The sequence below is a fragment of the Sinohyriopsis cumingii genome, chromosome 1 (assembly GCF_028554795.1).
Source record: "Sinohyriopsis cumingii isolate HCF-2022 chromosome 1, ASM2855479v2, whole genome shotgun sequence".
Lineage (NCBI taxonomy): Eukaryota > Metazoa > Mollusca > Bivalvia > Unionida > Unionidae > Sinohyriopsis > Sinohyriopsis cumingii.
In genome coordinates this window covers 16,529,260-16,543,541 of record NC_142961.1, presented here as the reverse complement: position 1 = coordinate 16,543,541, position 14,282 = coordinate 16,529,260, and the positions used below count along the sequence as shown (strand labels likewise).

General features: G+C 35.7%; 1 protein-coding gene across 2 annotated transcripts in view; it reads right to left on the bottom strand.

Moving 5' to 3' along the window:
* The window catches only part of LOC149806484 (ATP-dependent DNA helicase PIF1-like), a 55,835-nt gene that overhangs the window by 10,994 nt on the left and 30,559 nt on the right, over window positions 1–14,282 (bottom strand). For both annotated transcript variants that reach the window (XM_089953708.1, XM_089953717.1), the window contains exons 6-7: window positions 13,999–14,105; window positions 9,324–9,463 (exon numbers count right to left, since the gene is read on the bottom strand). In XM_089953708.1, coding sequence (XP_089809834.1) covers window positions 9,324–9,463; window positions 13,999–14,105 — 247 coding nt within the window. The remainder of the gene's footprint in view (window positions 1–9,323; window positions 9,464–13,998; window positions 14,106–14,282) is intronic.

Genomic DNA, 14,282 nt, shown 5'->3' with positions numbered 1-14,282 from the left:
GCTTTTATGTGGCATTAAAAACTTGTGTGCTGATGGAAAAAATATTTAGGACAGTGATATCCTTACCAAAACTCAGAACATCCAATCTGTGTATGTCTGAGTAGGATCTATATCAATGTGGTCATAACATTGCTGGTAGCTGACTACTGAAACAAATGGGTGCTCATCATCACTCTATATGCACTTAATTAACTGGGAGGCACTCAGAAGATAACGAGATGCAGTACTTTTCCTCAATTGTCACCATGAAATTGGACTGTGCATATTCCATAGTTGTGTCATAAATCCCTTCTTGAACAGAGGGGTTATCCTGGACTTTGCACATTCCATAGTTGGGTCATAGTTCCCTTCTAGGGAACAGAGGGGTTATCCTGGACTTGGCACATTCCATAGTTGGGTCATAGTTCCCTTCTTGAACAGAGGGACTATCCTTGTCCTGTATGCCTTCCATGCTTCAATACAACATGCCACAATGAAGTGAGAGTTGCAGTGGCTCACTGATTGGTGTACTGGACTCATGACTGAATGAGTGTGGGTTCAAATCCTACCACTGGACCAGCTTTGTTCAGCTTTAGTAAAGAGTCCTTGGGCTAGGCACTTTTTTCCAAATGCCTGGGCTCTAAACAACCTAGTTGTGTTTCTGTGCCATAAATCATCAGACCAAAGCCACAAGGAAGTGACAATGTTCAGAAACTGGAATGGTAAACAAAACCAGCCCACTAAACTAGAATGAGGTCCAGATAATTTATGTTGAGCAAATGGATAGCATAATATGTGTGGCCAGTACAGAGTGGAAGCTTGGCAAGATGTGTCTAGCTGGAACAGCTAACTGGACAGACAAATGAATTGACAGGGTGGTCAGAAAACCATAACAACCATTGCATATAGTGATGCTGACATGATAGTGGTTTAACAGTCTAATATCAGTGATCTCTAATCCACATATCCAAAGATGGACAAGCTGGAAAGTCTAGTAAATAGACAAAATGGCACTGCTACAAGTTTTGCAAATGGCAATGGCCAGCAAAATCACATGGTAATCCCATGTGCCCAGTCTTACAGGTACTTAGGTGATGCATGGGCATACTAAGGGACTTATACCAATGGGTTTCCATAAGAGGATGAGGGGAGGAGGAGATATCTTCTCCCATATTCTCCAGCTCACCTGTAGTTAGCTGGGATGAATGCCTTGAAGTAAAATCGGAAACACAAATTTCACATGTAGCTTCTTGGATAAGACAATGGATATGCAATTCCAGCAAAGTGTGGGTGGGGTTCTGTTGTAATATTGCCTATGGTGTCTGAGGTGACAGCAGCTGTCGAGATTGTATGAGGAATCTTTGCAAGATGCTCATCATGGATTCTGAATGAAGGCTCAAAATGCACTATTCTGATGACATGGGTTACTTTTCCATTCAACACAAACTGTTTACACAGACAAACAGTTAGTGCAGACATGTCTTCTGGGTTACTACAGTGACCTTGAAAAAACTATACTCATTTTGAAGTCATTTTACCCCTGAAATGACAGAGAGAGAAAAAGACCAAAATACAATAAATATAAACAAGGTGACACTCACAATGAGAAAATGCCTTGAAAACAAATGAATGAATGCATGAATTGCATTATCTACTATTTGATTCAATAAATATACAGGCAAATACAGTAAACACGCATGACTTGCAAGTTGAAGAATAAGTCCACATAGACTAGATAAATATGAATAAATTCACCCCAAAATAAACAAATAGCATACACACAATGTAAAGACACAACAACTGTGTAAATCTCAAGTTTATTATGGATGGCTTAAAAAACTTGATAAATTGCAATGGATTTTGGAGGCACACTTAACTGTTGTTGCCAGTCCTGAGTAAATGATAAAAATAGAAGACATGTGATATACTGGTGGCAACCTAAATTAGGCAAGAGAAAGTAATTTGTAAGAGTTACTTCCCTTTGTCAATATGCTATGATGCCTAATTGATGGCAATTTTGAATGGCTTTGTCTTTTTGAGAGGGCTGCATTCAGGAGGTAGCTGAGTTTATTTCCTAACATTAATGTGATCCAGTAATGTATCCAATGGAGAAATATACTCAACCACTAGCAAAGCATAATGAAACATATAGGATGGCAAAAAACAGGACTTTAAACTTCTATCAAAACAAGGTATATGGAAATACCAGCCACAATGTGAAAGACAATTTACATTGCTGAATTTAGCTTAGTACAATTTTGTAAGGCTAAATTATATTTAAATGTTGTTAATCCCACAGGTTCATAGCCGCCTATAACTCAACTGGCTGCAAAAAGATTACTGCTATTGTTCTGCAACCTTTGGCAACAGTCTGATGGGGAAAACTTCAGCTTATTTCTTTAATTGCAGCCTTGAAACTAATTCTGTTCTTGTCACCACAGGGTCCAATGGTCAGGAAAATAACAAACTAATTCTGTTCTTGTCACCACAGGGTCCAACAGTCAGGAAAATAACAAACTAATTCTGTTCTTGTCACCACAGGGTCCAACAGTCAGGAAAATAACATCTTCTTCCTTCACTGGAAGAAGAATTGTCCTTGTGTTGCTTTGTGTCCAAGGATGTGTCATTCTGTATGGGAGTGAGGATGCAGAATCATCTCCATGCATGGTCAGACAGGCCATTTCAAATGGAGTGTGGTCCTGCTGTGGAATGCCTGTCCAGTGTGGTTGGCTGGGCCAGGCCAGATGGCTCCAAATGTGATGCCAGATCCCTGTGTGCTGATGTAATGAACACAGTGGGTACAGATGGACAGCTGGCTAGACATGTTAACCTGTTTAGTATATGATACTTTAGCTGTTGAAAGAGATGACTGGTGCGATGATCTCCTGTCTGGTTGAATGATTAATGACTGCCAAATTCATTACACTGTTCAGATGGCTGGAATGGCTGCTAGCAGCCAGGATGGCATATGGCAGCAGGAATGTAAGCTGCAGGTTGTCCCTGCTGGCAAGGTTGAAAGGTAATCCCACATGCCTAGCTTTGATGTCCCTAATTCCATGACTGGGTATAGGAATGGACTTATACCTGGTGTGCTGCCAAATAGTGTACAAAATGGACCTCATCTCCCCCAACTCACTCATCAACATTCTTGATGCATATGATAAGCAATTCTAGTATAACTTGAGATAACAGTGGCTTGAATTTGCTCCACTGTTGTTTTGGTAATTGTCGTTGGGGTGGGGACATGCTTGAAAGGTTGATGTCCCCCTTGAAACTAGATAATGAATCCAAATTCAGCTGCATACTCAACACTTCATGTTCAGAGGATTTCGACTATGCTTTATTTCCATGGCCTTTCAATTTTCATTTTAGAACAATGTACCATATGTCATTTTAGAACAATGTACCAATGTGCCATACATTTTAGAACAATGTACCAATGTGCCATACATTTTAGAATAATGTACCATATGTCATTTTAGAACAATGTACCAATGTGTGATACATTTTAGAACAATGTACCATATGTCATTTTAGAACAATGTACCAATGTGCCATACATTTTTGAATAATGTACCATATGTCATTTTAGAACAATGTACCAATGTGCCATACATTTTAGAATAATGTACCATATGTCATTTTAGAACAATGTACCAATGTACCATACATTTTAGAATAATGTACCATATGTCATTTTAGAACAATGTACCAATGTGTCATACATTTTAGAACAATGTACCAATGTGCCATACATTTTAGAACAATGTACCAATGTGCCATACATTTTAGAGCAATGTACCTATGTGCCATACATTTTAGAACAATGTACCATAGCTCATCAGACCATGTTGAACACACACTACACATGAATGGATGATCCTTTTGTATATTCAATTCAGGTGTCATGATTGTTGTCCCTTACTCTGAAATGTTGACACTTTTTGCACCTGACTGACATTTCTGTAATTAAAGAGAGAATAAAGAAATAACAAACAAATGTACAACAGAAGGCAAATAGGCAAACATGTGATATAAAGCTAGGAGCAATAATACCTGGCTTAATGGAGCAATGCAAATAAAACAGGGACAGCTGATAGGGGCATAAATACCAGACTTAACAGAGCAATGCAAATACACCAGGGAGAAATTGAGTATTATTAATCTACATTAATGGGACTATAATGACATGACTAAAAATGCAAAATTACAAAAAAAATTCACTGCAATGTTGACTATACAAGTTATACCAACATTTTATCTTACTATTCCACTGAAAATAAATAGTGAGTGGTGATGGTAATGTGTACAGTTGCTGGCAAAAGTCTGAACTTACAAACACCCGTTCTATGGGGCTGGGATGGAAAATAAATGGTGGATGGTTACAACCAAACAGAAATTTTGATGGATTCTTCAGAGACAATGTGTACAGTTGCAAACAAAAGTCTGAACTTACAAACACCCAGTCTATCGGACAGGGATGGAAACTAAACAAATGTTCTATCATGTGCTTAGTAATTTTTTCAACAGATGACTAAACCCAATAAATATGTTGGAGCAATAGAAACTACAGCAAGTCACTATCATAACAGTTTAGAATGGTGGTGAGTTATCATTCCCCTTAAAGGTTAATTGATCAGTTTATTGTGTTAATTGAGTACCTATCAACATCATGCATTTGACAAGGTAAATAAATGCTTGCGGATTAAATGGACAGGTATCAAACCACTCATTAAACTAATACAATTATTGACAAAATAGTTTTGGTGTGTTTTATTTTATTTCATTACTGATGATAACAAAAGGCATAGGGTCTCAGGCCAGAATCCAACCGGAAAATATTGCATTTGCCAATTCAATGAATATCTTGAATTATAAATATTGATATTATATTGTTTTTATTAAACATTCAATTCATTGTGTGCTGACAACTATAAACATCTGTAAGTACTGGCATTGTGTGCAACTGCCACCAAAATGCCTAAAGTACCAGAAATGGTGAGAAAATGAACAAAGGTGGCTGACGTATGACCCACGAGACACTGTGATGTTAAACACTTTCTGCACTGAATATTTAGAAGAAAAAAAACATAGCACTGGGTATATCATTCATTAATGATTCTAAAACCTTTCATAATCATCCCTGGAAAAATACAGTACAGGCTCCTTACATATAATGGCAGAAGGATATGTGAAATCAAAACAGAAGGTTGGTTACTCAAACATGGACCTTGATCTAATGATGAATCTAACACAGAAAATGAATATGAACTTTTAACTTTTCATGAATCTTGTTTGTTGTTCTTGTTATGGGTTTAACAACATTTTTCAACACATGATAGGCTGGCTAAGAAGAACCTGGGAAAACTCCAGAAAGAACCACCAACCCACAGGAAGCTACCGGCAAATTTTCTCACATACAGCAAGACTTGAAACCAAATGGACAGAGGTGAGGTGTCAGTGATTTGTAAAGGAGAGCGCCTTAGACCACATGCCTTCCCTCCCCATCTTGTTGGTGAATACAGTTGTTATTGATTTGAGCTGATGGTAGTGAATAATAAGTACTGAATTAGAAACTGGCTTCTATTTGAATGTAGCAGGATCAACAGGAAAAAAGCCTAATGTCTAGCGCTGATAAGGGGAGATAATGTATGAGTTACTTCTCTTTGTCCCTCTGGGATAAAGACAAAGATATTTTTTGTCTTTCTGGGTCAGCTAGAGGTAGCAGTAATTACTGAAGTAAACGTGACTGGATAAGGTATTTGAATGAGGTATAAAAGGGTGAATGATGGATGGATGGATGAAAAGAGGAATCAGAGGTCTCAGAAATACTTAATCATGTGTATTTGGATGCAATTTTTTACAATCTGGGTCACAGAAAATCACGTATTCAATAGTCCTCTGTATGCACGCAATAGCTGGGTGGCAAATTCAATGACTTGACAGTCCTGCTTCAACCATTTGCTGAGTGGAAAAATCTGTTGTCCAACTGATCATTCTAGCTGTGCTCAAATTTACAATGACAAAAATTCAGTGGCTGAAATGCCCCCAAATGTACATGCTGTCATTATAAGAGCACATCAAAATAACATGAGCCAATAGCTTGAAAGGGGACTGAAACTTTTGAAGGTGGGACTCCTATTTTTACCAAAATAGGAGTCCTGGACTCCTAATTATAAAATCCTAGTATGACCTCTGGGAATGATCAAAAACTTAAAAATAAGAAACTAAATATTTCTGAATAGCAAAAGACACATCTACACTAATCTAATATGTGTATTTAATTTCATAGACATGTCTTACTGTAATGGCAGTAATTATGGGGGCACCATTTTTTTTATGACCTATCAAATTGAGGACACAAAATTATAGCAAGTTTTTCATGCACTGCAAGTCTTGAAACATGATCAACATTGTTTCTACTGATCACTCTGCTATGTAGTAAAAAGCAATAAAAGATTAATATGGCATAAAAAAAGAGGTACTGGCATTTCCCTTAGAGAAGATTTCCTCTTTACCCATGCCAGCTTCAGGGTGTAAGCAACCAACTGGCATGGATTTCTGTTGGAAAACTAAAGACAAATCCACCAGTTATAATCATATGGAGCTGCTGAAACAATCATCATGCCATAATCATAAGTGGAATGAAAACAGAAAACTAAAATGGATCAATTATGATCTATAGTCTGAATATACCTCCCCATTTATTTGTAGCCCCCTACCAATTTCAATAATGTAAATCTTTAATGTGCATAGAATTTAGTCAACTCATTCATTGATTTATAATTTCTAACCTGACTGTGACCAGAGTGGCCTTAACAATGGCATCCTCTGCGCCTTTCATGCTTAACGGACTTTCAATACTAACATGGCGCCATATTGCATACACTATGGTTGAGTCTATTTTCCTAAGACAACAGGTAACTGCCAGATAATTACATAAATTACTATAATGTTGAGAGTTATATCCCTTTGCACACATTAACATAGAAATTACACTGCTTGCTAAATCCATGGGAAAGGCAAATTTGTAGTTGTCATTCTTTTCCTTTGCTTGATTCATCATTGTAAATATTGGAACCAGATGACATAGTATTTTCCTTCTATGTATGTGTAATTGTGCATATACCCCTTCGTTGAAAATGGACTTGTCCAGGAACTGGAAATGACTGATGAACAGGGTTGTTGTTTACACTGAAAACTTCCATTTGGAATGAAACATACAGATGATAATGGTGTTAGGGCCCCCTTGGCTTAATCAGGTTTGAAATAATATATCAATAAAGGAACTAAGTTCTGGGCATCTTTTATCTCATTTGTGCTTTTTGTATTTTTTAATCGGTAGGGGGTAAAAACAAACAGGGAGGCATATTCAGACTATAGTCGATCTATTTTCAGAATGTTAACCTATATAATAGTCAATCTTTATTCAATTTATCAGAGTTATGTGAGTAAATATATTTTTATAAATATTCGATAAATATTTGTGTTTTCATACAGATTACATCACTGTGTAAGACCACTTATATCTCTGAAAAAGGCTAAATCTTGAGTACATGAAATAAAGTGAAGATAACAACAATGAATGTATAGCTAAAATGTGATCTGGAAGAATGTGATTTGATACAAATGACAAATAAGTTGTTGTTGTTGTTGTTGTAGGGTTTAACGCCATTTTTCAGCACACGATAGGCTATACATGGCGGCCAGTATTAATGGTGGAGGAAGAACCCGGGAAAACCCAGGAAAGAACCACCGACTCACGAGAAGCTACTGGCAAGCTTTCTCACATATCCACATTAGCCGAATCCGAGACTCGAACCCATGCAGACAGAGGTGAGATGGCAGTGATCCGTAACGAAGAGCACTTTAGACCACTCGGCCACTCGGGGCCCCAACAAATAAATAAAATCTGCATCTAATAATTTTAGGAATAAACAAGAACATAAGTAATGCTAATTAGGATATACAAATACTGGGGACCTGGCAAAATTGAGGTTTTTATTAACATTTTTTTATTTCATCATGGAGAAATCAGAACACACGCACATGGAAAATAAACAACATAAAAACAAGTAGTAGTGTTTGACCAATTACTGACATGGTAATTAAATAAAACCTAGTAACTGCTGTGTGACACGGTGATCTTGCAAATTTTTACTTCACATTTTTGTGTGTATTAACTGTTGGGACACTGAAAAAGCTAAAAAAATTTACATGACTAACTTGTAATTATTATTTTTGTCTGTCCCAAGACTCACCATCATTACTTTAACAGAATTTGGAAATTTGCACCAAAAACAATGTTGTGGTTAAGGGATAGACAAAACCATTAAAAATTTTAAAACTAACAAACTGCGAATGGCAACAAGCACATTTGGACCACTGGTCTACTGTGTGTACCAAGTTTCAATGGGACATCTTCAATGGTTTTGGAGTTGTGCTCTGGGAAAAATAGTTTAACTGATGGATGGATGAACAGATGAAAACTGAACCTGAAGAATTGTGAATAGCAAAAGCACATCTGGACTAATCAAATAAATATCTCAAGCAGTTTTGGAATACTGTCCCAGAAATGGAAAGTGGATAACATATAGATGGATGACATTTTTTTTTATTTAATTGTCAATAGCAAAATGCACATATTTTGGTCAACATATCTAAAAGTGTACACAGTTTTATAGGGATATTTTTTGAAGGGTTTTAAAGTCATGTTCTGGAAAGGAAAGTGGGATGGATGGATGGAACCAGCCCTACCCATGACTTCATTTAGCAAGGGGGGAGGGATAAAAACCTACTAGTCTAACTTCACTTTGCCAAGATTACAGGGCTTCAAACTGTTTCTTAGATAATGAGTTTACGTCTGTACTCTCAGGTAGAAAGGAATTGGGAATTATTAATGAATGCCAAGTCTGGGATGGAGGAATAGCAGTACATGTTGAAATTATTCACAAAACTGGAACACTTGATGAAACTAAGATTAACTTAAATACACTGATGAGATCAAAGTACATGGTTAAATTAAGATTAACTTAAATACACTGATGAGATCAAAGTACATGGTTAAACTAAGATTAACTTAAATACACTGATGAGATCAAAGTACATGGTTAAATTAAGATTAACTTAAATACACTGATGAGATCAAAGTACATGGTTAAACTAAGATTAACTTAAATACACTGATGAGATCAAAGTACATGGTTAAACTAAGATTAACTTAAATACACTGATGAGATCAAAATACATGGTTAAACAGACTCAATTTTACTGAAATAACAGGAATGATGTGCAGCTCTGCGTGTTAATATCGGACTGATTAATGAACCTTTTCTACTACCAACCTGGAAGCTTATTCAGATGGAACTGGTTGATATGATCCACATCTTCCTTGTGGGTACACAATCTGGTTGCTAGGATATCATTTTTCTGAATGTTATTCTGTGCTGTGGCTCTCAGGGTGTTGTACACAAAGTCAGGACACCTATATTAAAAAAACATGATTAGTCTATGTTTGGAAAAATTATATCAATAATGTTCAAAGTTGGCAACTTTTATTCCTATTCAGTTCATGGACTGAATGCTTAATGTATATTATTTTGTTATTTGCTCCTTAATCTCTTTAACTGAACATCTGTCATCTGAAGTCAAAGTTGAGCCTTGAGTTCTAATAGCCTTGAGTTCTAATGAATTTTTAAGACATGAATGTAAAATATTATGATGGTCTGAAATCACCTGAATTTTTTTAAGTGCATGAGAATTAACAAATAATTATGCCACTATTTAAATGCATAATTGGAAAACTTATTCAGGTTGAGGCTACTTATAAATATATTAAAAAATAGATTCCTATTTGTCAACTTGTATCTGGTTTATGTACTAAATAGTCTGCCAATGTGTTACAATTTTTAATTAAACAGAGAATCTGAAAATGAGTTACCATCTGTTATTATTCACATAGTCTGACAAGTTACCATCTGTTACTAATCAGTCTGACAATGTCTAACAGTTTGTTATTAATCACAGACTATGACAATGTGTTGCAATGTTTTATCAATCATACAGTCAGACAATGAGTTACAATCTGTTTTTAATCACAAAGTCTGACACTGTGTGTCCATCTGTTATCAATCACAGTCAGACAAGTTACCATCTGTTATTAATCAGTCTGACAATGTCTAACAATTTGTTATTAATCACAAAGTATGACAATGTGTTACAATTTGTTATTAATCATACAGTCTGACAATGAATTACAATTTGTTATTAATCACAAAGTCTGACAATGTGTGTCCATCTGTTATTAATCACAGTTACTGATGATGTTACAATATTATTATTCACATTGTCTGTCAATGTGTAGCAATTTTGTTATTAATCATATAGTCAGCTGTTAGCAATCATAAGGTCTGACAATGTTACCGTGTTATTAATCACATAAACTGACAATGTGTTACCATATATTAATCACATCATCTAACAATGTGTGTCCATCTGTTATTAATCACACAGTCTGGCAATGTTACCGTGTTATTAATCACATAAACTGACAATGTGTTACCATATATTAATCACATCATCTAACAATGTGTGTCCATCTGTTATTAATCACACAGTCTGACAATGTTACCGTGTTATTAATCACATAAACTGACAATGTGTTACCATATATTAATCACATCATCTAACAATGTGTGTCCATCTGTTATTAATCACACAGTCTGGCAATGTTACCGTGTTATTAATCACATAAACTGACAATGTGTTACCATATATTAATCACATCATCTAACAATGTGTGTCCATCTGTTATTAATCACACAGTCTGACAATGTTACCGTGTTATTAATCACATAAACTGACAATGTGTTACCATATATTAATCACATCATCTAACAATGTGTGTCCATCTGTTATTAATCACACAGTCTGGCAATGTTACTATCTGTCATTAATCACACAGTCTGACAATGTTACTATCTGTCATTAATCACACAGTCTGACAATGTTACTATCTGTCATTAATCACATCATCTAACAATGTTACTATCTGTCATTAATCACACAGTCTGACAATGTTACTGTCATTAATCACACAGTCTGACAATGTTACTATCTGTCATTAATCACACAGTCTGACAATGTTACTATCTGTCATTAATCACATCATCTAACAATGTTACTATCTGTCATTAATCACACAGTCTGACAATGTTACTGTCATTAATCACATCATCTAACAATGTTACTATCTGTTATTAATCACACAGTCTGACAATGTTACTATCTGTCATTAATCACACAGTCTGACAATGTTACTATCTGTCATTAATCACACAGTCTGACAATGTTACTATCTGTCATTAATCACACAGTCTGACAATGTTACTATCTGTCATTAATCACATCATCTAACAATGTTACTATCTGTCATTAATCACACAGTCTGACAATGTTACTATCTCATTAATCACATCATCTAACAATGTTACTATCTGTTATTAATCACACAGTCTGACAATGTTACTATCTGTCATTAATCACACAGTCTGACAATGTTACTATCTGTCATTAATCACACAGTCTGACAATGTTACTATCTGTTATCTTCAAAGTCTCTCAGTAAACTAAGGTCTAAAATCTGGATTGCTGTGCATTGTCTGATTGTTTGCAATTCATATTACAAAACTTGGTGGTACACTATATGCCACAATATGTATCATACATCTGACTGGCATTACAATATATATTATGATACAGGAGTGGTGGTACAATACATGCCACAATATGTATCATACATCTGGCTGGCATTACAATATATATTATGATACAGGAGTGGTGGTACAATACATGCCACAATATGTATCATACATTTGGCTGGTGATACAAAACATCTTATGATAAGATGTGGTTATACAATAAATATCACACAAACTCCTACCTTGTCTGTCTTTGCAAGTAATGTCTATGTTGCTGTGTTTGCATTGTACGTGTGTGGCAAGGTTATATTACTTAATTTACCACGGCCATTTTGCAGATTCTTCGTCTGGCTTTTTACTGATGGTTACAATGCTTTGTAACAGTTCTACCCCTGAAACCCAAAATATTCTGCTCTATAGTTTAACCATAGCATGACGATCTTTAAGTAAAGAAATCAGTTATCCTGCGTGTTGCCATTCATAAACTTGCTGCTTGTTACACTCTATACAATTCTGTTATAACTGATCAATGGATCAATTTGTTATACCCCTCTAGGAGACAATTACATCAGAACCCCTTAATAGTTTCTGCAAAAACCGCAGATCTCAATCATACAGATGCTTGTATTCAAGCACTATATTTACATTAGCATAGCTTGACTGAGATCACCAGCAAAATGGATGAAGACTGATTATCTCAAATGCTGTTTTTTCCTAAATTTTTGTCTTCAAAAGAAAATGAAACCAAAAAACTTACAGTGCGCACTGGGTATAACAAAATGTGGGAACCGCATAACTTGCGTGACCTTCACCCCACTGATTCTGAGAAGTTGCAAGACAAACAGTTTGTCACAGAATTTTATAAATCCTTTTATTTATTAAATACATGTACTCTGGTTTAGTTCTTTGATTTATGTATATTCTACAAAGATTCTGAAATAGTGAGTTCAGTTCATTTTATGCAGCATGTGTGAAGCGTGATGGGAAGACAGCGTTGTCTGTGTATAAATGTCTCACCATAAGACTAAATCTTTACATTACGGAACATGTCAGCAAGCAGTCTACTTTAAGGACTTGCACATCATCAGCTGTAGAAGTATGCAAGTTATTAATCTCCTGTGTATAAGTTATAACTATTGTACTACCACATTTATTTTTGTATATTTTCTATGTAACTTCGGCTTACATAGCATCATGCAGATATTTTCTATTCTTATTTGTGACTTAGCAAGAGATTTATATTAGCAATATATAAAGTTGCATTTTTAAGAAACGTTTAGTACCGTAGGATTCTTGTCAGGCACAGTTAGGTTCACTTCTGAACTTGTGTATTGTTTTGTAATTATTGTGATGATAACGTAATCTGTGTAGCTTACTGTATATAATGTCATTACGTTTTATCGTATATGCCCATGTCACGCATGTATTTTCAGCTGACCAGAGTGGTCAGAGTCGCAGCTGTGTAGCTGACCAAAGTGATCAGAATGATTGGTGTGGACATAGTACCAGCTGCAGAGCTAACCATAGAAGTTGACCATAGCAGCTGTGAAGCTCAACCATAGCAGCCCTCAAGTTGAGTAAACAGTGTTGCTGATCGAGTAGCAGGTGATCGGGCATTGCTGACCAAGATTGGTGGGCGCTGATTGCTTGATTGACCAACCTGGAATACCGACTGCTTGCTTGACCAATGTGACATGTAGCCAAGTGTGCTGGTGATGGAGTGTGTAACTCCATACATGTAATCTTTTAGCCGTGGGCTAATCTTTGGGGTTTGTAATACCCAGTGTGTTTTTGGGACTGTAAAGATATTTCGTACCTCTGTCCCTTTATTTTCATCATTTTCACTATGAGTGAATATATTTTTATTATGAGTAAAATACCACAGTTTTACTATTTGAGTTAAACACATCATTCTTTTGTTGTGAAATCACTGTGAATCATTCACCCCTTGTCCTTGTACTGTGTAAGGTCATTTATTTGTATTTTCATTATTTAGTTCATGTGGATTATGTTAATTGATCCAATATTTGGATATTATATGCACATATTAATCATAATTCTTTTATCATTCAAGTCATTCATCATTAAAAATTGTATTTGTATCACCATCAAAAGTGTTCTGTTGTAAATCAGAAATCCCACCCAGTTATCTTCAGTTATCTTGTTACACGGTTTTTGTTGCAAGAAACTTGTGATCCTGCAGTCTGGCAGCATCTCTGCAGTCACAGCACTTGTTTTGTTGGACCCTCCCCATCCCTGTATAATGCTTAATTTGTCTTGGATTACACATAATTGACAAGATTTCGATTGCAACTCTAACCTTCCCAGGCGTATGTTCTGCAGAACATTGATAAAATGTTTGTCAGACTGGCGCCTCACTTCCTTCAGCTCCATATTGATTTCAACAGCCTTCTGCCAAGCCTTGGACTGAAACAGATCAGAAGAATAAGTAATATGCTGTAAGTGATAAAACCTCACAAGTTTTAAAAATTCACTAATGCCAATAAATGTGTAAAACTTCAATTTACTCAATTTATGAAAACTGAATGATGATACTGTATGTCTATTTACAGCAACATTTCTCAATTCATTTATGAAAACTGA